This window comes from Lycorma delicatula, chromosome 7, assembly GCF_047948215.1.
Source record: "Lycorma delicatula isolate Av1 chromosome 7, ASM4794821v1, whole genome shotgun sequence".
NCBI lineage: Eukaryota > Metazoa > Arthropoda > Insecta > Hemiptera > Fulgoridae > Lycorma > Lycorma delicatula.
The window spans coordinates 83,555,024-83,581,257 of NC_134461.1; the positions used below are offsets into that span (position 1 = coordinate 83,555,024).

The following is a 26,234-nucleotide window of genomic DNA, read 5'->3' on the forward strand; positions in this document are numbered from 1 at the left end:
TTGTGTATAAATTAATTATGAAAAAGAGATAAAAAAATTTCCCATTGCAGTAATATTGAAGTTATGATATTGAACATGTTTTTAAATACAAAATCCTTTATTGTGTGTAATATGTTTGCATTTTTTAACATTTACTTGCATTTGAGGTAAGTTTCATGAGCTCTAAGACCGCAGAGACTCATGTAATTCACCATGTTAAGTATATACATAATTGTATTAAACACTATGATTACATCTCCTAGCCTTAAACAGATTATTTGTAAAGTTTGTATTGATGTTTTGCCATAAATTAACAGCATGTCAACTTTCCAAAAAAAGAAATAAAAATTTATTGTGTTTTCTCCCATTACGTTATTATAAATTATAAAAATATTTTCTAAATTGTTAACTTAAAACAGTAAAACTGCTTTCAAAATGATTAACTTACAATATACAAAAAGCTTAATTGTTAATCAGCTCTCAGAAACTCATGAAATAAAAAATTTAATTTTTTTTAGAGATTTTTTTTTTTATTTTTAGCTGTTGATTTTAGAAATATGAGGAATATTTCTATTCTGTGTTTGTATAATTTTTCTGCCACATTTCCATCTGCTTTATTTTAAATTAAAATCAAATTTCTAAATCTTTTACTAGCTTTCTATTTACTTTGTTTACATATTTTTCATATGAAGTCCTGGGAGAACTTCATGATACACTCTCTATATATATATATTTTTTTAAAATCAATTCTTTTAAGAATCATACTCCTCTGTACTATATACAAATATATTTATTTTATTATATCAACCAATATATAAATACTGAAAAGAAATAAAAAGGGGCTACCGAGCTGATCTACTGGTTAACTCGTCGTCCCAAATCAGTTGTTTAACAGCTGAATTTTTAAGTCAAAGTTACTGAAGTTCAAATCCCAGTAAAAAATTAGTTGTTTTTATCTGGATTTGAATACTAGTCACTGGATACACTGGTATTCTTTGATGGTTAGTCACACGTTTCAGGTTGATGGTTAGTCACACATTTGTATTTCATACAAATGTGTTATTTATAGCAATTATGGGCAATTTAGATAGTCAAAGATTAATATATACATGAACAAAACAATTACAATGTATAATTAATTCAATAATGATTCAACTAAATAAAATAATGAATGATTAATTCGTTCAAATGATTTATACTTCTTGATACGAACATATATATATATATGTTCGTATCTATTATATATATATATATTTTATATATATAGATAATTTTATGATTTCATATGAAGTTCAGTACACAGAAATGAAGTTACCTAACCAACCCTAACTTAATGCTCGCTAACTTCGTTTAAAGATTCACTCGCCATGGATGATCTTATGTATATTTCTAAGATATGTATAATATGAGGGTTATTTTTTTTCAAGGTTCGATCAGTCACGAAATTAAAACTACAGTGAAAATAAAGAATTTTTTATTTGTAACAAGTACTTGCATAGTTACGCTATTTCTCTACATAGTTGCCATCCCGATGGCATTTGTCGTAGTGTGGTTCCAACTTTCCAATACCCTCGTCATAGAACAGAGCCACCTGTGTTTTCAGCCATGTTTCTACGCTGGTCTGCAGCTCGATGTCTGTGCCAAAATGTTGTCCTCCTAGCCAGCGTTTCATGTGAGCAAAGAGGTGAAAATCAGATGGAGCCAAGTCCGGGCTGTATGGTGGGTGATCAAATACTTCCCAACGAAAATGCTGCAAGAGCTTCTTTGTTACAGCTGCAGTGTGTGGCCAAGCATTGTCATGGAGAAAGACAATGCCTGATGACAACATTCTTCTCCGCTTATTCTGAATTACCCTTCGTAGATGTTGAAGAGTCACGCAGTATGAGGCTGCAGTGATGGTCATGCCACGTTCCATGAATTCCACCAAGAGCTGCAAACCAGCGTAGAAACATGGCTGAAAACACAGGTGGCGGCTGCGTTCTATGATGAGGGTATTGGAAAGTTGGTACCACGCTACGACAAATGTCTAAATCGGAGTGGCAACTATGTAGAGAAATAGCGTAACTATGTAAGTACTTGTTACAAATGAAAAAGTTTTTATTTTCACTGTGGTTTTAATTTCGTGACCGATCGGACCTTGAAAAAAAATAACCCTTGTAATACTGCTGAACATGGATTCTTGTGTAAAGGTGGTTTTAACTGTGACTTTGATTGGCAACATCATAGGATTCCTCGTGGTGTGTTGATCTTATAATCCGGCCTTTCATCTGGAGGTCCCGGGTTCAAATCCCGGTCAGGCATGGCATTTTCACACACGGTACAAATCATTCATCTTCATCCTCTGAAGAATGCCTAATGGTGGATCTGGAGGTTAAAAAAAAAAAATTGGTAATTGTTTTTGATTTCATAGACTCCATTAAAAATAATGAGTAAGTCATTGAAAGAGGTGATAATAAATAATTTTTTTTTCAGTATGCATTGAAGATAAACTTCAAAAACATTCAGCAACAATAAATTCTTCTTTATAGCTTTTGGTAATGATGGAACATTGCATGGATGAACAAGATACATTTGCGAATAAAGCATTTTAACATAATGATAATAATATGGCTGCAGTAGTTGTTGCATTGCCATTAAAGTTGTTATAGAATTTTGAAAAAACGGATACTGAATAAGGACCCTCCTGATAAACAAAGGAGTGTATATACACCTGAAAAAATATTATCCAAAAGAGCTGCAATCCTATGAAACCCCCAAATGGTATGCCCATCATCATCTCACTTTAATTTCACTTAACTTGTTACATACATATGTTCAGAGAATTCTTCATTTAATTACACATGTATCCTTATAAAATTTTTCTAACGTAGGCATTAAATGAACCAGTTAATTATTTGACTTTTGCCACCACCTTTTGAATCATAAATGCTAAAAAAATTATTCATATGCTATTGAACTGATGAATTATATTACCACTTACGTGAATAAAAGTCTTTCAATAGCAGTAACAAATAAGAAACCAGAAAGGCAATACTAATAGCTTTGCACAGTTTACACATAATAACCTTTTTTTAACCAGTTTAAAAAAGTGGAGGCTCCAATTTGACTTTATAATCTTCTTTTATGTAAACTCTTAACTTACTTAAAACTGGATTTATATATATATATATATATAAACGGTATTTATTTATTTATTTATATATAACGGTAAAACATTATATATATATATATATATGTTTTAAATAAAACTTTCAAACAAAAACTTTTTTGTATTTTTTAATATGAAGATTTTTTTATCATAACCATTTCTTAGCACTGGATTGTTTACATAATGCTATGTAGGCTGATATAATTCTGATATTAAAAGTATTTTTACATAAAGATTCAAAAAGATTTTGTTGGAAAATTTACTGTAAAAAAATACACATTCTTGCAAACTCACATGCAATACCACTTTATGTATTTCTTTTGTCCAAGTTCACAAGTTTCACATTTCTTTTGTATTTCTTGTCAATGGCTTGCCTTTACAAAGGTATCATTTTTATTAGACCTCTATTTTAATTTAAATATAAATATAATTAAAAAGTTTAAGATAAAATAAACATTTAAAAAACTGATTTCTTTCACAGACACGACATCTCAACTCTCTGGAATGCATAACATGTACCTTTCTAAACTTATATTCTCCCAACCAGTTTTCATGTGAAAGTATATTTAATATCAGATGAAACTGGCTATAAGTCATTACACTTTAACAACCCAGTATTATTAAGCAATAATACTTACTTTCCTTGTCGAGGAATAAAAAACAATCTATTCTTCACTTTCAGTAGTCAGCAGGTCTGATCACCTTGTCACTTAGAATCGGCAGTTCCTCATATGTGCTAACTTCTCCCATACTTGGGTGAAGGAGCAGATGTTTCATTGTCTGGATTTCCTCACAATCATACCCGTTACTCTCTGCACAACCATACCTCACTGCATTACTTCAACTTCTTGTCACGTTAGTCCTACGTTGATACAGCACCAGCCAAGTACTACATGGCAGCTATTGTCTACTAGGGAGCTCCTCTTTAGGTACAAGACCCATACATAGGGAGTTCAATGTCTGTCACCTGTTTTCTCCTGTCACTTTCCATCTTATGCTAGGAGGGATGTACTAGCTAAACGGTAAATCCTGTGAACTGGGGTGTTAGTTGAAAGGAATGATGATAACTTTCAGAAAAATAGTATTTTCAATTTTAATTGAAATTTATATGTTGAATTTGATGTTAATACACTTCAGATTAAAGGTTAATAACCAGTTGATTGTTTATTTTTAATTTTGTACAGAGTTCAAAAAGTCAAAACTCAAAACTATTAAAAGTAAGCAATAAGTATTAAATAAACAGTGAGATATAAACATCAGAATGTACAGATCTGTGATTCAAAGTATATAGTTTGAATATAGATATATACTTTGAATATATATATATACTTTGAATATAGAGTGTGATTCAAAGAAACAGGAAATTTTAAAAGTTAAAAATGAAAAATTAACAATGAAAAATTTTTTTAGAAAATCAATTTTATTTCATGTAATTGTACAAATGTTGCCATTTTAGGATATATACATTTTAGTGACCTCCTCTTCTACATAAACACTCACGAAGTCTCTTCGTTAAATTGTTCATGGTTTGACGTAACATCTCAACTGGAATTTGCGCAATTGCTTCTCGGATCTTTGCCTTCAGTTCTTCCGTTGAAGCAGGTCTACTGTGGAACAATTTGCTTTTAAGTTGAGCCCAAGCTGAGAGATCAGGCGATCTGGGAGGCCATCTAATGTCACCATTTAGTGAAAAGACATGTTGTCCAAACAATCGGCGTACAACTGCCATCGATATTCGTGCAGTATGTGACGTTACTCAGTCTTGTTGAAACCAGGCTGTGTTAAGAATCGGTAGAAATCTCAAAGGTTTCAAGCATGGCTACGTAACAATCCGACATCACTGTAATCGCAAGACCATTGTCATCCTCAAAAAAATAAGGGCCTATAACACCGTAAGACATAGCACACCACATGGTCACTTTCTGGCTGTGCAACGGATGCTGGCGTAGCTGCGTAGGATTTTCTTGTGCCCGGTATCTGAAATTTTGCTTGTTAACAAATCCACTGAGGTGGAAGTGTGCTTCGTCTGACATCCACAGTTCGTGAACAAACTCTTCGTTATCATTTATCTTCTGAAGCATTATATTACAGAATTGTGCTCGCACAACTGCATCGTTCGGTTTCAGTTCCTGGACGATCTGCAACTTGTACGGATGCTATTGTAAGTCCTTCACTAACCTTCTTCGAACACTTGAACTATGCAATTGTAAAGATGCTGAGAGACGACAGTTTGACAGATGTGGACTTTGTGTGACAGCATCTTGTAAAGCTTGAACATTCTGTGGTGTACGGACGGTTCGCTCATGGCCTGGAGGTTTCTTTTTCATTGCCGAACCAGTTTCCTCAATGCTAGATATCCATGTTTTAATTGCATGTGCTGATGGAACACGATCGTGCCGTCCCAGATTAAAATGACGGCGAAATTCTCTACGCGCTCCCTCCACACTGTCATTGTTTTTGTAAAACGCTTTGATAGCAAATGCACGTTGCGCACTACTCCCAAGGATCCATGACAACTAAACAGCAGGTTAGATTAGAGAGGCTGACGCCACTTAAAAAGTGGTACCAATCACCCACGGCTACCAACACAACTTTCAAAATTTCCCGTTTCTTTGAATCACTCTGTATATATATTTAACATATATATATGTTAAAACCTAACCCCCTTTGTACGTATGTATAACCTAACCTCTATGTGTATTTATGAATAGTATTCATACTATTAAGATCCAGCAATTAAGTGACAAAAAAAAAATTTAACATTAAGAAAACCCATGATCTGTGATGTAGTTAATAAAATATACATAAAATAAATGAGTTAAAAACTTTTTTTTTTTAATATTTTTATTACAATCTTCAAAATAAGTACTTTTTGAATCCATCGATTCATCATCAGTTAATTACTATGAAGTACTAAATCAGATAATCCATTTGTTAAAAGTTAACATGTTATAACAATTAATTTATAATAATTGTTACATATATCACAATAACCATTATTGTAAGTTATAATCAATAGATTTGAATATAAATATATAAAATTAAACATAATAAACAAAAATGTTGCATGTGAAATCCTTTCTATATCAGAAAATAGAGATCAGACTTTCAGAAAAATATTACAACTGGAAGATGAACCTGGTTGCATAGCAGTGTCGAATAATTTACCGCCTTGGTTTAATACCTCGGTTGGGTTTAAATTATTCTAAGTATTATTTTATTCGCTGCTTCATTGAAATAAATAAGTCTTTGTTTTGATTATACCCAAATTATTTTATAATATTCAAACTTATGCTTCATGTATGCAATATTGTTATAAATTAATTGTACATGACTGTTAAATAAAGAGATTTTAAAAAAGAGTAAGAAAAAGGTGAGAAATTTTCATTTAAAAATTAAATAACCTCATTTAAATAACTCTTTGTCTTAAAAAGGAGGAATGTTTTGAATGAGAAAGCAGACTTATTTATTTTTACTGTTTTCTAAAATCTCATTCTTTGGCAATATGACTTTCTCAAAACTATGGTATGGTTTCCTTTAAGACTCTGTGATCATAGACTTTTTTTGATAGCTTGTTTCTTTTTTTAACAATTATTCACCACAGCCTCCCTTTTTTAAACATTTTTTCTCATATAGAAATTTTCACATTATTTTAAAAATGCTGCCTGATATCTTGGCTTGGTAAAAGTGTATAGTTTATTGGGTAAAATTTTTCAGAAAATTGACCTTTGATTACCTTTAATACGTATTATATTAACATACGTATTTATCACAATAAGTTATTCAACCATTTTTAAGGGAGAACCCTTGCATTGAACTATAATTCCTTCTTTGTAACAAGTAGCTATACAGACACCCACCCATTCCCAAATCTTGCCTTATTGTGACGAGCAACCAAAATTGAGTGTTATTGAATTACATTTTGGGAGATACTTACTTTTACCAGGTTATAATCTGATTGTCATTAATAATGGAGTAGGATTAGATAAAAATTATTAAAAAAATCTTTTGTATACTCCTAATTTTAGTTATATGACCACTGTTAAGATGGTTACTTACTATTCCCAATAGCACATCTATCAATTCCTGATGCGATCTATATGATGTATTATGTACCAACAAGAATAAAAGAGTCGTTTATTTCTGCGGTGCGACTGACCATATAACCATTAACTCAATTAATGTATAGTTTTTTTCAGAATCATTAAGTAAAGAAAAATCTGTTATAAAAATCAGACATTATGTAAAATATTAAGTTACCAAAAAATATATTGTTAGTATCACTTACTATATTTTTTATGTTAGCAATTCAATTCTCTGTGTATATATTTTATTTAGTTTATTCATACAAGTAGTTAATTCAAAACTGAAAAAATTACATCATTGAGATAATTATTAAATAATTATATCTTAATAATCATATAAAACAAAAATAACTGAAAAAATAAAAATTTCAACAATTTGTTTTTGTGTTAAATTTTATTAATACAATTAAAAAATATAATAAGTACAGATTTTATCATAACTTAGGAATTCAATTTATATAAGTAACCCAGCGGTTTAGTGGTAAAAGTCATCATTGCAAATCAGCTTATTTTGAAGTTGAGAGTTCTAAGGTTCAAATCCAAATAAAGGCATGAATACTGGTGGTGTTCTTTGGCAGTTGAATTAACCACTCATCTCAGGAATGATCGACCTGAGATTGTATAAGACTGCACTTCATTTACATTCATATATATCATCCTCATTCATCCTGTGAAGTAATACTTTACAGTGGTTTCGGAGGCTAAACAGAAAAAGAAGATGGTTCTATTAAGTATTATGTATAAAGAATCCATAATTATATGCTGCTCCATTTTGTACCCATCATTAATAAATTTACTTTATTCTGTAAATATGTAAACAAAGATAAAATAATTTACATATTTTTTCAATTATAATCAGAATTTAATGACTTCAATGACCCATAATCAGAAATCATCTTAAAAAAATTAAAATCAGTTAATCCATTTTCAGGATACCAAGCAGAATAATAACTGATGAAAAAATTAATCTTGTCTCAGGAAACTGTGCAACAGATGTAAAATATCAATTCAGCATGTATACATGTATGAGTATTATCTCAGTAGTTAAAGCTGAGTCATTATGGCACTCCCATGTGGGTCAATCATTTGAAGTGAGCCAAGAGGGTGGTTGCTTGACCAATTCAAAAAAACTGAAGCTTACCCACTTGTTTAGTACATGTCTTGGGGCCTTAAAACTATTTTTAAATTTTTTATTTAAATGGTTTACCTGTGGCGACCATTTTTGTTATGGTACCTGTGGCACACCTATTTTTGTGATTGTAAGGGTTTATGGAAAAATTCATACTATTAGTCCTGAAAGGTTGAAACAAAAGAAATTTATTCATATTTTCTCGAGGTAAAAGATTAGTCCAGTGGTTTATTTACCTATCTCTCTTATTTCTATGAGAAAATTACCAATAAAGTTGAACTTGAAAAACTGTAAAATTTCACTTTTGATTATTTTTTCAAGAGGCAGGGATGGCATACACAGTTTGAATTATTTTTTTATATGTAGGTATATGTTAGTAGTTTTACCATAAATAATATTAATGGTGATACACTTACCCCTTAATGTTTATGAATCTTTGAAAACTTCAATTTTGGCTTCAAATAACTCTGATGGGGCTGGTGATAAAAATCTCAAATTTGCACAACTATAGTTTTTTTTGTAGATGTTTATGGCAAATAAAAAAGTTACTTGTGTATTGTACTAATAAAAAGGTTATAACCTCTCAAAAATCATGAAAACCTGTTAAAAGCAATACCATTTTGACTCGCTAATTAAGTGCTTCAAGGGGGGTTTCTTGTCTTCTTTTCACTTTACATTTTTTTATTAATTTTTTAAAAAGAAACTTTTTTATTTGCCATAAACATCTTGGTAATTTTCTCATAGAAAGGAGAGAAATACGTAAGTAAACCACTGGACCAATCTTTTGAACTTGAGAAAATATAAATAAATTGCTTTTTGTTTCATCCTACCAGGACCAATAGTTTTTTTAGTTATAATTTTTTCCATAAACCCTTACAATTACAAAAATAGGTGTATGCAACATAACAAAAATGGCTGTTACAGGTAAACTGCTTAAATAAAAAATTAAAAAAAGTTTTTAAAGTCCTGAGACATGTAGGAAACAGGTGGGTAACTTTCAATTTTTTTTTGAGAGACTTTTGATCACTTGTCTGGTGTCATGGCATGTAATGGTTAACATCATTATTCAGTTCAATGAAAGGAAATAATCTATGTTATCATGTTACTCTGTACAGTACGATACAGTTTTATAGTTAATTATATAAAACCCTGAAACTGCAATCAGAAACATTACTCAGAATGCAAGTAATACAACAGGTGTTGGCAAAAGAACAATTTTTAATATAATAAAGAAACAGAAAATTGATGGTAAACATTTAGTCCTAAAAAGACTTGAAAGTATCTGAAAACAATTTAAAAGTTGAATGATTTTACTAAAACTGTTATCAGAAAAAAAAGTAATTCATTTTATTTCAATAATGAGCTTCCTAATTTGGAACAAAATATTAAATGTCGCGAATACAGATTCTTTACTGTCAAATCTTTCTAGAAGTAGACATCTTACTTCAAAAATAATTTTAAAATAATAATTTTCTCTGTCCAGAAAACATATATATATTTCTATTAAAATATATATATGTTTTCTGGACGAAATGATTCCAGAACTGATTTAAACTTTTCTCCATAATTAAAATCTCAATTAAGAAAAACAGTTCGCGCCTCCACGTTGGTTCGTCTGGATAACCAGTTAGAAACATGGAGATTTCTACTGGTGAACTAAATTGGAATCACCTCTCGGGATCACATCCAGAGTTGTAACTCGGGAATTTATTCCCACCCAAGGCTGACTTGCCTTTGAAAGTCAAATATGGAAGGTCTTTTAAGAAAAAATCCACCGTCTGGTAAATACCAGAGAAGGCTGCACTCGGATCCGGTGGGCAGCTGCTTAAAAGATAACAACGAATCGGAGCGTTTGGAAACACCCAAAAACAACACAACTTCAAAATTGAGGATAAAACACAAGCAAATAAACTACATTGCCACTCACAACATTAATTCTCTAACTCAACCCGGCAAACTAAAAACTCTAACAGACATAATGGAGAAACAAAAAATCCTAATCGCAGGACTTCAAGAAATGAGAAACACCGATCAAGAGCCGTTTGAATCTCAGGGTTACAGAATTTACAAAGGAATCCCCGGAAACGTGTGATGAAGAAATGCCCACAATTCGGAACAGGATTTGCAATCAATCTTAAAATAATTGACTCAGTCGTAGAATTTAAGTCTTACTCCCCCAGGATTTCAACCTTAACCCTAAAATCGGCCAATAAATTCTACACCATAATTAATGTCCATGCTCCCACCAATGACAAAAATAATCTTAAAAAAGATAGAGAAGAGATGGACAAATTCTGGGAACTTCTTGACCAAACTGCAAACAACATAAATAAGATCCACACCAAGATTTTAATAGGGGACTTTAATGTCCAACTTTGTAAAGAACGAAGATATTGTGATATTATCGGAAAATGGCCTGCCCAGAAGAAAACTAACAAGAACGGCCAAAGACTTGTCGAATTTTGCAGAAACCATAATATGGTCTCAAAATCCAGCTATTTTATGAGAAAATCAAACAAATTGAAGACTTGGAAACACCCAGATTGGAAAAAAGGGGAATGGCAACTCAATCATGTTTGCATGGACCGGAATTATCACAAGGAGATTTATAATGTAAAAGTCTTGAGAGGAACAGATACTGAATCGGACCATTACTTAATTAAAGTTAAAATAAAATTCACCCCACATAAAAAGAAAAAATCCCAACCTAAAAACAAAAGAGCTTATGATCCACATAAATTAATAAACAATGCCATCTTTGAAGAAACAAAAAAAAAATCAAATTAACTAATAATTTAAAAGAACTGACATCAACTGAAAGAAATAGCTGAAGAACTAGCCGCTATAAACCCAAGAAAAAAACACCAATGGTGGAATGAAGAATATGACAAAGCATTCAAAGACCGACACCGGGCTTGGATCAACCACCAAACCCAGAAAACTGAAGAATCTAACCATGAATTCACCAAACAAAGGAAAATAACTCAGAAAATTATAAGAGGAACCAAACGACAAGCCCAAAAAAACTTGATTCAGCAAATAAAAGAAAGTTCCAAGAAAACTCCTGAGACTACTATAAAATTTTTGGTCAGGCTCTTCAAAGATATGAACCACCCACCCTTATGCTGAAAGGGAAAAAAGGAAATATGGCCCACACCAATAAAGAAAATGCTGAAATTTTGGCAGAAACCTTCAATAGACTCCTCAACTGTGACAACTCCCCAGAGCTTTTTGAGATTGACACTGAAACTCCAGTTAAAACTTCACCGGTAAATATCAACCCGCCAAAAATTCAAGAAGTTCTCGCAGCCTTAAATGAAATAAAAAACTACAAAGCAAGCGAAGAAGACCAGTTTTTCGCAGAACTCTGGAAATACTCATCAGTTTATTCAGTCAAAACTCCCCTAACATCTATGCCTCGTGAAAATATGGAACAAAAGAAAAACTTCCAGAACACTGGACTACAGCCCTCATTCATCCATTACATAAAAAAGGGGATAAAACTAATCCGGAAAACTACAGAGGCATATCTCTCCTGGATTGCACATACAAAATTCTGTAGAGAATCATATACAACCGATGCAAAGACCAACTTGAACTGGAAATTGGGGAATACCAAGGGGGATTTAGGCCATGGAGAGGTTGCCCGGAGCAAATAATATCCCTAAAACTTATGATGGACTTATATAAAAGACGGAAAAAACAACTAATAATCACCTTCGTCGACTTTAAACGGGCCTATGATTGTATACACTGACCATCCATGCTGAATATTCTGAGAAACCTTGGCCTTCACCCTAAACTCGTAAACATGATAAAATTAACTTTAACCAATACCCAGTCCAGAGTGAAATTCAGAGGTGAACTCTCTCAACCCTTCTACATAAAAACTGGATTGAGGCAAGGAGACGGCCTCTCACCAATCCTTTTTAACTGCGCCCTCGAATTTGTCATGAGAAAATGGTATGAAATAAATCCCAAAAATATAAAAATGGGTACTAAGAAAAACTCCATCACACTAAATTGCCTAGGATTTGCAGATGACCTCGCTCTTTTAGCAAATAATATTCAAGAAGCCAAAACACAAATCATGAGCCTTCAAAACCTAGCACAAAAGATAGGGCTTCATTTCTCTTTCGAAAAACTGAACTAATGGCCATAGATCCTCTGGTAATAGAGCACATTACAGTAAACAATCATAAAATTAAAATAGTAAAATTTAAATATCTAGGGGAAATAATAACTTATAGTTTAAATGAAAAAGTGACATGGCAAAACAGGGCAAATAAAATGATTAAATCCCAAAAATTAACTTGGTCAACATATAACAAAAAATGCCTTTCTGCTAAAACAAAACTTAAACATTATAAAACTGTAGTTCAGCCAGAAGTCACCTACGGAAGCGAGACCCTTTTCAAAATCACTCAGAAAAACCAAATTGAAAAAATTCTGAAAATAGAGAGGAGAATTGTCAGAACGTGTATCAATAAAAAACACCAAAAAGAAGGCCAATGGTGGATTGTGCCAAATGAGATGGTGTATCGAGAAATAGAGCCTGTTACTGATACTATGCGGAAAAAAAGAATCTCTTTCTTTGGTCATCTCATAAGGACACCGGAAACAAGACTGTCAAGAAATATCATTGAAAAGCTCTGGTTCCAAAAGCTAGAAGTAGGATGGATCAAAGAAATTAGAGAAGATATGAAAGAATTTCCCTGACTGACCTACAGAATAAAACTGGAAAAATTACAAAGCTAAAAGACAAAAGCATTAGATTTAAACAAAAGACAGACAAACGACAAAATACAACGAAGAGGGTGTTTACAGATGAAGAAAAGAAAGCAAGATCTGAACGGATGAAGAAATACTGGGCAGCTCGGAAGAGTAAAATAACACGCTTTTCTCAGAAAAGATCCAACTAAAATTGACTTAAGTGGTCCCATGCTTGCCGTGAAAGCTTAATAATAAATATATGTTTTCTAATTTGTGTATTACAAGTTATTTTTACTTCAAAGTAAAGAGAAGAGTTAGTTTCAAGTAATGAGAAGTATATTTTCTTGGATAGAGTGCACTAAATTAAATTAATTAGACTCATCATACTGTTATGTTTTGGTTGCTGCACGGTTTTGTGAGATAAGGATTAGGCTTATTATCCATCCCCTTTTGAATGAAACATAAAATGACATACTAATATAATTTAATCATCTAATTAATACAAGAATGACTTTGAAGCAAAAATGCTGAAAACAAAAGAGTTTTTTGCTCATAACCCCTTTTTTTGTTCTCCCCATAGATTTCTTTTAATGGGTGTGTGTTATAAAGGGACAAATACGACTCATTTGGCTGTTTATTAGTTGAAACTTTTGCGCATTGAAACTTCGTATGAATTATTAAGAATATTATAAAATAAGTTACTTGGATATTATGAAATATGATAATCTTTAACTTTACTAATTGATCTTTATATTTGCAAAAGGGTCGGTTTTGGTTTTTATGTTAATGAAAACTATTTTATTTTCTATTTCATATAAAATGTTTCCAATATATTTTCATTTTGAATTAAAATAATTAAGTTAATTATTTTCTGAAACGCTCTGTATCTAATAGTACATTAATAATTAATTCAAGGTAAATTGTTTATTAAGAAAAATTATTAGAAATTATTATATTGTTAAGAAATAAACGAAATTAATCATTCAGAACATAATTCTCGACTCTACATACAGACAATTAAATTTTATATAAAATAAACAAAAAAACCTACACTCCGTATTTATTTTGAAGTGCGTGTACAAGCACACGTGAGTATGGCACTTCCTATTTATAAATATTACACTAAAAATCCACATTTCGACACCAATTTTCATATACGTCAATAAATTTTTTCTTTTATGTTTTAAAAGTTTGTTTATTTTTGATAATTTTGCCTTTAATCACATTGATGTCATGCTTCTATTTGTGCGCCAACCGCATAAACGAATTTAAACATCATGATGGGAAAAGGATTTTGGGACGAGTCACTGCACAACGCTGGGTGTGCGACACCTTATTACTTTCATCATGAGTGTAACAATATTTTTCAACATAACCAAAGTACAAAAAAAAAAATCTATTTATCATCAAAATTTTAATAATTAAATAGGAGTTAACAAAATAGTTTCTATTCACTAAGAAATTCATTTAACATAAAATTAACAAACAAATAAATACAATAATAGATATTGTAGAGTTAACTATTAGTAAATATTGTGCTTTGTTGAAAATGAATTTGAATAAAATAAATGAATTTTGAGTTCAAAATTAAAGTCACAACAAATTTAATAACAGTAATATTGATAAACTAAATAATCCCTTTAAAATTATTAAATATTATTGACAATATTTTTCATACTTTATGGAAATTGTTGAATTTGTCTTAATGGAAAATAATGACAATAATGTTGCCTACCTGTAAAATGTTCTAAAATCCATTTATGTGTTCCTTGTATCTGGAAGTGAACAGCATCAAAGAATGGATGGACTTGTAAATAATGGAAGTATAAATAAAAGATATTACACAATAATAACATTTTGATCACTAATTGGAGAATCAGCTGATGAACAAAACAAAATAAGAGATTTTCATATTTTAAAATTCTTTGTTTAGTATTGTTTTTTTTCTTTTTTTTACATATGGTAATATAAAGGTTAATATTAGCAGTTTCAGTTGGTGATGAATCAATGACAAGACTAGGTTTTATCTGATTCAATCTGTTTTTTTTTTAAATTACATTACCATGCACATTTTTATTATTACATCATCTCAACCAATTTAACTTCATAATTTTAAATTTACTCACTCTATGTACTATAGAATCATTATTATCAATATTTACATCAAACCTATAAAATTCAGTTAACCTTAACTTAGATTCTTTTTTTCCAGTTTCTAGATTTACACAATTTATTACTCTTCGTAATTTGCATCACAGTGTTAAATTAAGCAGTTCAATCTGCTTTGTACTTTTCATTGGTGTATCTTAATATAATTTTTGTTGATAAAGCATGTTATTAATACGATAATAATCTATCTGTAGAATTACAAACTTTCATAAACTTGCACAATACACTGTCTTAGCGCCAAAATTCTACGAAAAATTATACTTGTCGCCTGTAGAAAGCGCTATAAGTGTGCTTTGAAGATTTGGTGGTAGTACTGTCGCTAAGCCCCTGTGGCCAGTCATCAGTTCTACTCTGCTCGTTCGTTTTGTCGATATAAATTCTTGTTTTCTTTAGTTACATTATTAATAATTCTTTAAAAGCCACATACTGCGAATAAATAAATGTAAGTTAAGCTTTTCTTTTCTTTTTTTATGATATAATTTTATTGTTACCGTTCTTTACGAATATTGTCATTAATCTTGTCAATACACTTTGTTCGAGAGAACGGTATTATACGAGAGAAAATATGAGTATGCATATGGACCGGTGATGTTTTAGTGGTAAAATACTTATATATATAATATATATATTTCAAAATAGAGACTTAATGTTATATCTTTTGAATTGAAGAGCTTTTTAAAGCTAATGTATGTAATGCAGGTTATGGTGCTTTCATTTAAAATAACTTCTGTTGTTACTACTTTGCTTGATCTCACCGTATCAGCGCATTTTTATTTGAATGGATTATGGTTTAAATTCTCAGATATTATTAAATTTTATTTGACTAGTACTTGTTGCCAAAAAATCATAATGGTATTTGAATTTCTTGAAATGTATTACAAGTATTCTAGGAATGTAGCAAATTATAGTATTTTATTTCTAAGTGCAGTTTACTAGTTGGAATATTTATTTATTTTTGCAGTTAAGTGTCAGGTAAAAATGTATGTGCATATAAATTAATCTATATATGCATGCACACAACATTTTTTATTCTTGTTGTATTTATATATATATTATTTCTGTTTTTACCAGGTCAGTCACAACAGCGAAGAAAGTTGGTAACCCATTACAAAGCCCAACAAAGTTTGCGTAAGTGAAATATTAATTTACAATTTTTTTAAATAAAATTTACCCCGTAATAGCATGTTTGTATTGTTAGATAACTTAGAGATATTTTGTTTAATAATAGTTGCAGCTAATGTACAATTTGATTTACCCATAGTACAAAAGTGTCATTTTTCATTCATTATTCAGTAGTTATGAAATCAGTGTAGTATAGTTTGAGCAATATAGTATAACATTTATAAGGTTAAATAATAGGTATGGTTTTCAATAGTTTGATAATAAAATTATGTTTGGTATTTGATGCTTTTGTTATTACTATCACCGTGCAATATTTTTGATACTATTCAACAAAAACTTCTTTTGCCTGCCTCCTTGTACCTTTTTTCTTTTATTTCCACTATCTGTGTCCATTAGCAAAACATCCTTTTCTCGTTGCCTCTCATAATTTTGACTGATGACTCTCAAGGCCTGAGCTAGTTGCAGCCTTCATACAGTAAACAGGTTACTGACCACACCCGTGAATATGACTACATTGTATATGAATGTTAGAGGTTAAAAGACATGTCATATGAAGTAAAATAAACATTGGACTATCTCTTAGCATTTCTTTATTCATGTAAACACCTCCTTTCAAGGGCAATGTTGATCCATGTAGTAACAAGCTATTAAGTTAGGATTCTTCGGGTAAGTTCTCTTATAACCTGAAGTTCAGATATGAAAATAAAATTTAACATAAGATCGTGAGAGAACAATTGTAACGTCACTAATAGTTAATCGGTAATGTCCATCTAAAAACATTCTGCAGTCTTAAATTTATTCATGTAAGTTATATATATCAAAGTGTAGTTAAAGGTCGAGAACCATTTATTTTCATGTACCTTTTTCTATTACCCAGATATTGTTGGAGTACATTTTTCTACATATTATTGAAGTAGCTGATTTATATGAATTTAATTTGATATTCCCTATTGATAAACAGGAATATTTACAAAAAAAGAGCTACGCCAAACAGTTATTGAAATATATTTGAAAACAAGAAAACAATTAAAAATATTGTTTATAAAAAATGTAAAACTAGATATTTCAATTTTTAATCAATATTATAAATAGATACCAAGGAGAAGTGTGTATAAATAAATTTAAATGGATGAGTATTGATAATTAATATTTGTTGACAAATGAACAATATTAAGAAAACAACTATTTCTAATAGTTTTTTATTTAATAAGAGTAAAAATTACAATTGTTGCAGTTTTAGGTAATCACAATTGAAAATGTAAATTTTAGCTTAAAACATTAAATTACTAAAAACTCAAACCCAGGTTGCCTACCATAACTTGATAAAATAAAAATTTATTGCAAGTAGGGATAGCATTAACCTTAAACCAATCTCGGATATACATCCCCTCTCATGAACTAAATTTTAAGAAATGAATTACTGTTTAATGATCTTATAGAAAATATTCCCAAAAAATTTTTCAATAAATTTAAAACTTTAAAAGGCAGTTTGATATTAGTCCACCTATTATTATTTAGTTATGAAATTTCTGTATCAATATTGATAAATTTCTCAGCCGTCTAATTCCTTCTTATTAAACTTTAAAACTAATTTATAATACATAAAGTTTATGATTAGTTTCTATGCAATGTTGGGTGACAACTGATTTCTTTGGTTTACTGTGTTTATAAGCCAAAAGCTTTATTTCTGTAATGTCAGTATTTTTTTTTTTGTAGTTTGCTCCACATATCTGAAGTTGTAGTAACTGTTTTTACCCACTTTAGTCTTCCTGAGGACAGAGGCCAGCTTCTTACATATAAAAATAATAGCATTAAAGTTATGATTTTAAAAAAAATATTTTTTATCTTGCTGCTGTATTTAGGATGATAAGCAAGTTTTATTAATTTTTTGTTGATCTGTTTTTTTTTTTAATTCTGAAATAAGGTTTTTTGTTGTAATTTCTAAATTTGTTGTAGGTCCTGTTGATATTAGTGATTTTTCTAGTAAAATCATTAATTTCAGTTGTAACTTTAATAAAATTGATCATTGTGTGAAAAGCTTACAGGCTCATTGGTACTGTTTTGATCTGTAAATAATTTTTTAAAAGCTATCATCCTATTTTAAATAGGATGAAAAGAATTGTTGATGAATATCTATCTGCGTGCGTAGTTTCTGTATTTATATTAAAATTGATTTTAGCACATTTACTAATTAATTCAGAATTTGTTAATTTATTGTAATTTTTCAAAAAAATTTGAAATAGAAATTTTAAAGATATTCATATATTTCAACCTAGTTTTTTTTGTTAGTTTCTATTCTTAAACTGAATTATTATTAATTCTTTCAAATGGTTCCAAATTTCTTATTGACTTGGCCTAAAATAATAAATAATTTATTATAAAAATAATCATTCAACTGATTTAAGTACTTTTTTCATTCACATTTTTCATTTCTGTAACTAAACTAAATGAAGAACATTATATATCTTGACATCTAGTTCCTATTTTGAAATTAATTTCATATTATTATGAACACAAAATCGTGGCTAATTATATACTATTGTTTCTTTGAATTGGATAAAGTGAGAAATTTTTTAATTTTATTTGCTTGAATAAACTATGTTTTATATAAAATAACTGAAAAATGTTATGTATAAATTATGACTATGTTAACGATAGAAGTGTAAGGTTTAAAAAGAAAATTGTAAGATTTAATTCATTAATAAGTACTCAAATAATTATATCCCAACCCCATAGGGAAAGACACTTGCCTAGTGACGTTCTGGTCGCCACCCTCCCCCAAAACCCGTTCCTTGACTCAAATAATTAAAGTAAGTTTAGTAAAAGCTCAGTTTTAATGCAGGTTGGAAGTTTTAATGCACACATGCATTTACCCTACTTACTGAGTATGTATTTATATATATATATCTTTCTGTAGTCAGCAGAAGTCTCTTCAATTCTCCCTGTCCATGCTGTGTACTCCTACTACAACCAATCGCAACCCAGAGGCTAGCAAAATGAACTACTGCACATCAATACAATAACTTTTTTTTTGAGGTAGAGGAACCTCATTTATGGACGTCTAGGCAGTGTTGGGCTTGCTAGAAGGTCTGCAAAATGGTGTTAAGTGTGTATGTGTGCCTGTGCACTACCGACTAAACCTCCACCCCCGCCTAACCACCCCTCCTGGAAACCGCAGATGTGGCATTACTTCAGGAGGGGGTCATAATGCCCACACACACAATTGGACACCACTAACATACGTGAAAACCCATACAATCAACAACACATCCGAGGAAATGAGCAACAATCAAAAACATCACACAGACACCTCTATCAGAAAATAAAACGTAGAACAAAAGCAAAGGAAACACCTGCAGCAATCACAAACAAAAATCACACCCACCCACAAACTCTCGGCTAACAGTGTACACAAAATAATACTTATCATTTACAGCCACTATCGTTGCTCCGAAGTTGCAGCGAGCTCACCATTGGGCTTTGGGATAGTGCCTGCGACTTCATTACACCAAGGCAACCTCCAGATACTCAGGAGATCCCCAGGCGCTCAGCCGTGAGCTTGTCTTGCCCGGCACCCTCCATTACCTTGTTTCCCGTCAGGACTCTTCTCATGCATGTAACGCATGGGAGTGTAATGCACATCAATAACTGTGCTTACAATACCCGACTTTATTGTACATAGTTATGAATTAAAATTAACAGAAAAAATTAAGGGATAATTACTCTTTGGTGAAAATATTTTACTAATATTAACTGAAGGAATTGTTGAAATACAGCCTGCAGGGTAAATATATAATTTATAAAATTATGTTAAGTTTGGTTTCATAAAAAAAAAAATTAGTTTATATAATAATATAACTATTAATTATATTGAAAATCTAAGTAAATTTTTGATAATCTTAAAAAAATTTATTTTTAACGTCATTTTTAATTTTTTTGGAAGCTGTTGGAAAGATAGTTCGGGAATACTTTTTTTTGTTGTCAAAAAACTTCAAACCGATTTTGCATTCATAATTACTTAATTTATTTTATATCATTTTTAAATGGAAAATTCCTTAATAATAAAATTTGAATTAATGTGATATGTAATTGGAGATTTGAGTTTAAAAGTATTATGTTTATAATTTGTTTACAACTTAGTGCAGATTTTATTATGCAGATCTGCCTACGCTTACAGATTTGCAATTTTATTAGAAACACTAGTAATGAAATGTAATATAATGAGGTGTTGAATTGTGTCTACTAATTTGTTGATTACTTGTTTAGGTTTAATCCATTTATATTAATATTTTTTCTAGTCTGACTGAAAACATTAAAACTACTATTTTGTTGTTAGTATAAAACTACTGACAGATTTGTTTTTACAGAAGTCCATTTGATTTAATGTAATTCTGTTAAATGGTAGTTGTTTAGGGAAATATTACAAAAAAACACATTAAAGAATATTAAAAATTATATTTGTAATCATTAGTCAAGCTTAAAATTAATTAATATTGTTCAAATTCAGATTTGGTTGATATATAGATAGTTGTATAAATAATACATACGGATGCACGAATTGAAATAATTTTTTTACATGTATATTGGTAAGCTTGTGCGTATTATTTAAATGTAAAACTTTTTATATGACTCCTGACCATAACACGCATCATTCCTTGTGGGGATTGAATTCCATTAAATATTAAAACAATTTAAACATTAAACAGTATGTATTCAACAGTGTCTTTTTATAAATGTAATATATAATTTATGTACGTTTATGTTTATGTATTATATATTAAAGTTTTGGGCTGTGTAAATATCATTTGAAAACAAATGATTACAATCGATAAAAAAATTAGCCAAACTGTTGAAAAAACTTTAGTTTTATATTTTACAAAATCTGTTTTTAGAAACTAATTAAATTCAGTATCTTCATAAATATATAATCAAAAATATGTTCGAGGTTCGTTCAGAAAATAACCGAATGTAATTATGCGCCAACGGAGATATTTAGTGACGTGTGGTTGGCATCATTGTGTTCCGCATAATCTCATCTGTAACCACATGTTCTTGGATTGTTGATATCTTGTTTAGTTTTAGTGTTATTGTTTTTCGATTGAAACGTGTTTAAGTTAACGATTTGTTATGTGCGATTGTCGGGAGTAACGACGATACAACGTAAGATTTCGCGTGAAACCGAGGAAAACTTTCACAGAAACGTTTCACATTTTGAAACAAGATTACGGAGACAATTCTCTGGGTCGTATGCAATGTTACGAATGGTTTTCACGATTTAAAAGTGGTCGTCAGTCAGTCGAAGATGACCTTCGACCAGGAAGGCCTTCGACTTCAACTGATGTCATCCACGTTCAGAAAATGAACGATCTGGTGCGCGCAAATTGCTGATTGACTGTCAGAGAACTTGCAGAAGAGGTTAACATCCCGATTGGATTGTGCCATGAGATTTTGATTAAAAAATTGAACATGCATCGAGTGGCAGGAAAGTTTGGTCCTCGTTTGATGACCGAACAGCAGAACGAACATCGAGTGGATGTTTGCCGGTAACTTCTTGATCAAGTCGATGACGATGAAACATTCATACAAAGGATTATAATGGGAGACGAAAGCTGGGTTTACTGCTGCACCATTGAGACAAAAATTCAAACGTCAAAACAATAAATTTGTTATATGTTGTTCTAAGAACAAGTGGTTACAAAGGAGGGTATGTGGAACAGTGTTCCCAACCGCACGTCACTAAATATCTCCGTTGGTGCGTATTTAAAATTGTCAGGTTATTTTCTGAACCGACGTCGTATAAAGTTACATTGCTTTATCAAAAAAAGTTGTATGTTTTGTTAACAAAAAGAAATTACCATTTTCAAATCCATTGTAGTTAAAAAAAAATATTTGTAACCATCCAGTGCAAGGTGGCGTTGTGTTCATGTACGTAATTTAAAAAAAAAAGAAAGAAAATATATATATACACTACCTCCATATATAGATACCTGCACCGGTGAAGTTTAAATCGTTTTAAGAGAAGGAGAGAATGATGGCGCAAGATTAATGAGCTATATAATAATTTTTTACATCTACATCTTTGTCATTATTATATAAACCTTTTTTTCCCATAAAAAAGGATTGTGCGTAGGTTTGTTGTTTCTGCTCACATTTTTATTTTATCTCCTTTTGGCGCAGAGCGGATCAATGGTGGTGCGCTGGGCGGCTGCGGGCAGCGCACGAACGATTAATTCTTTCGAACGATTTGTAGTTCTCCATCTATTTATCTATTATCGAATGATTTATTTATTTATTTATCAAGGAACAGCTAAAAATGTTCATGATTTTTAAGCTTTTCGTTTCAAAAGTTTTTGTTGTTAGTACACTAAATTTATGAAATTTATTTAGTTACAATTGGCAAAAACATTTAACAAAATCATGTGTAATGAAACATGAACTATGTAACATTTTCGCGTCTGGCCGTAGGCCCACTTTTTTCTTATAGGCTACCAAAATTAATGCAGTAACTAAAATCATTTGTTACGTAAAATAAACTTGTATGCCGTACTGAAACGTTCAGTATTTTTTTTACGTAGTTGAATTTTTTTTAATGATTATTTCGTAACATAGGCCCGAAGTTTGTGCATAAGATTACGGGATGAACATTTTTAAAGCTATGAAAAATGGTGTATTTAACTGAGACTCGAACCGGGGATCTTCTGGATGGAAAATGAAGACCATTCTACCACTATAAACCACTTTACCAAGAAGGTGGGTGAAATTGATAATTATTAAATTGAATCTTGGGCGAATTAAAAATCATTAAACAGCAAAATATTGATTTTATTATTATAATAATAACAGCAGCACTTATTACTTGTGATGATAAAGCCACATTTGTATCTTTTTCATATCAGGTTGAATAATGCATTATTTATATAAGCGCTGATGTTTTTGTTAATTGTATAAATTGAAGAACTATAAGATTATTAAAAGAAAAAAAATACGGTAGTAAAGTTTCTTCATTAAAAAACCTAATCATTCAAATTTTTTGAAAATAGTATAATTAATATGTAGTGTTTCTGAAAATAACAATAAATATTACCTAATGAATAATTAATTTGAAAGTTGTTGAATACCATTGAAATATTTTGTAGAACAAATATTGTAGACAATTTGTTAAGAGAAGGTTTTGTGTTACGTCATATTTACTTTTACTTCAAAACGGCTGGTTTATCAGTTGACTTGTAAAATAATGTACATGTGATGATGTGTGGGGTGTGGTCTACAACACATACGCCGTACAGTATGTGTACTGTAGTAGGGACTAGTCTGCTAATGCTTCGAGCTTTACCATCTTCATATTATTATTAAAAAAAGAGTGCTCCTGACGAATTATAGTTATTAATAAATAAATACTGGTATTTCAAATTTAATAAATGTGAACAGATTAGGTGACGTAAGATCTATTTTATTCGTAATAGTGTGGAGGTGGTGAATAATTTTATAAAATCACGACTGTTTTTTTGTAATACCTTAGCAGATAACTCGTTTACTTACTATTTTTTCTATGCATTTTGTAAAGCTGTACATGTCAGTTGGCTATAATATTTTATCTAATGTTTTAATTTTGTTTTTCTAACATTTTTTTTTTCTTCTTGGCGCACGACGGCGCATATTGGTGGAATTATTTGGCGCGTTGTTTTGTTTTGTATCTGGTCCCGACAATTATAGTCAGTTTCATTACGAAATAAATTAGTGTATTTGTACACACACACATACACACACAAATGAAAGAATTGCCGGATCTACTGCTAGATTTTGTGAAATTTTATCTTTATTTTTCGATAAAGAAAATTGTTTTCATAGAATATTTCTCCTAAAAATCATCATACATCTTCATTCCCGTATAGGAAGACAGCCGCCGCCTTCTGATTATACCGGTGGCCACACCACCCCCTCCGTTAGCCCGTAGGTCGTCTTTTGGACCCTCTAAATATGATTATATAGAGTCGTCGAAAAAGGTTGCAGTAATTTAAAAAAAATCGTATCAGAAATTACTAGAGATAATCAGACGAGTATTTTTTTAAAAAAATGCACCAACTCAAAAATTTTTTTTAGATACCTTAGAATTTCAATATGAGCTCCGTTGGTCGCTTTGCAAACATCTAGCCGATAATCGACTTCTTTCCAGGTCCGGTGGATCCTCGCAGGCGTAAATGTGGGAATAGCAGCGGTAATCCATTGTCTTAAACGGATTTGGTCGATTTCTTAATTAGAGTACAAAGTGATGAGTGAGTGAGGTCTGTTATTTCAGAAAACTGTTAGTATATCTTTGTTATTATATAATAGAATTTTAAAATCAACAAAAGTAATTTTGTTTTTATTTTAAATGGTTTTGCTCACTACTGCGAGGAGTGCCTTAAAATCTTGGAATAAAAGAATAATTGAAATCTCTACAAAAATTATCAGTACGTTTAGTGATCCAGAACTTGGTACTCCGAGAAAAGTTTTATACATGCTTGTGTATATTCGTGTAAAAATTCTTTAAGATGAGCTTTGATGTAATTAAAACTTAAATTGCTTCTACATGAAGCTCGTGCAAACTGTCTTTTAAGTTGTACCCTGTAATATAAAGTACGAGAGGCGGCTGAAATGTAATGTGAATTGGAACGTAATTGGAGAACAAAATGTCGCAATAAATGATAGATGTTATCATGTATCTTGTAGTTTCATTCCCTTCTACTAAGATTTCAAATTGGGCTACGCCCTTTCATTTGCTGTCAATGGAATTGAGAACAACGGCTATGTCAATGCGTCTAAAACAACGTTCAATGTTATTAGTGAATGAGAATTCAAAACACAACTCAAGACAAGAAAAAGAAATTCTCTTGTCAGTGTCCTAGGATTCGAAACATATGCGTGACTGAATACGTGGAAGTTGGGTCGACTGTAAATTCTGTGCGAAACATAGAGACGTTAAAACACCTTACATCGTGTACAGCCGCCGAGGCTTTTGTGAAGTTAAAATTTGAACTTATTCACAAACTTTCTACCCATAGATTTAACTCCCTGCGATTTCACTTTTTTCCGATGTTAAAGAGGGATCTTAAGGGTACTCGTTTTACCACAGATGATGAACTGAAAGGTGGATTTAGGCCGTCTATCAAGGAAAGATGACCAACATTATTCATTGACTGATTGAGAAAACTGGTTTTCTTTTGTGCGTAATCTGTAACTGTAAATGGTGACAGGTGGAAAAATAAATGTAAGTTGTTTTTGGCAAATAAAGTATACTTTTATGCTATATTCAACTCTTTTCATTTGAGAATTATGGGCGACTGTGCATTATGTCAGCCATCTCTCGTATTTTAAACTGGAAAAATATACTCTTTTTCCAGTTATGAAAGTTCTCTGTAGGTTCTTAAAGTGACGTGAACAAACGACACAATTGATGTCCTTTAATGATAACAAAATAAAGGCCAATCTTAGTTTTAATATATGTAATTTTGTTCAAAACGTTGTATAGTATGTCGAAAATATTAAAAATTGCTTGAAAATAATATTGTGTAATTTCTCGGATTTTTTTTGCGAAGTTGCAGTGTAGTAGTTTTGGATAGGCCTCCGTTCGCTTCTAACATCCCTTTCCAGTCCGATCGTAACGGGTGTTTCAAAAAGAACGCAACCCCTTTGTTTGACGACGTGAATTTATTACAGAAATGTTAATGTTATTAAAACTTTTACAACAATATTCAAATTACCTTTAATAACTTTGCAATAGATGTTCAAAATAATTTCCTGTGATCCTGATGCAGGTTCGTACAGGTTTCATAACATTTGCAGTCACTTTTCGTAATGTTCAGTAATGTTTGAAATCTCACTTTTAATGTTAGCCTTCAATTCGTCAAGT

At 30.9% G+C, this 26,234-nt stretch overlaps 1 protein-coding gene across 1 annotated transcript in view; it reads left to right on the forward strand.

Annotated features, from left to right (window-relative positions):
• Nucleotides 1–15,517: 15,517 nt before the first annotated feature.
• Nucleotides 15,518–26,234, forward strand: part of LOC142328187 (mitochondrial glutamate carrier 1-like) — a 112,679-nt gene continuing 101,962 nt past the window's right edge. The window contains exons 1-2 of the mRNA XM_075371755.1: nt 15,518–15,665; nt 16,295–16,351. Coding sequence (XP_075227870.1) covers nt 15,664–15,665; nt 16,295–16,351 — 59 coding nt within the window. The 5' untranslated portion in view covers nt 15,518–15,663. The remainder of the gene's footprint in view (nt 15,666–16,294; nt 16,352–26,234) is intronic.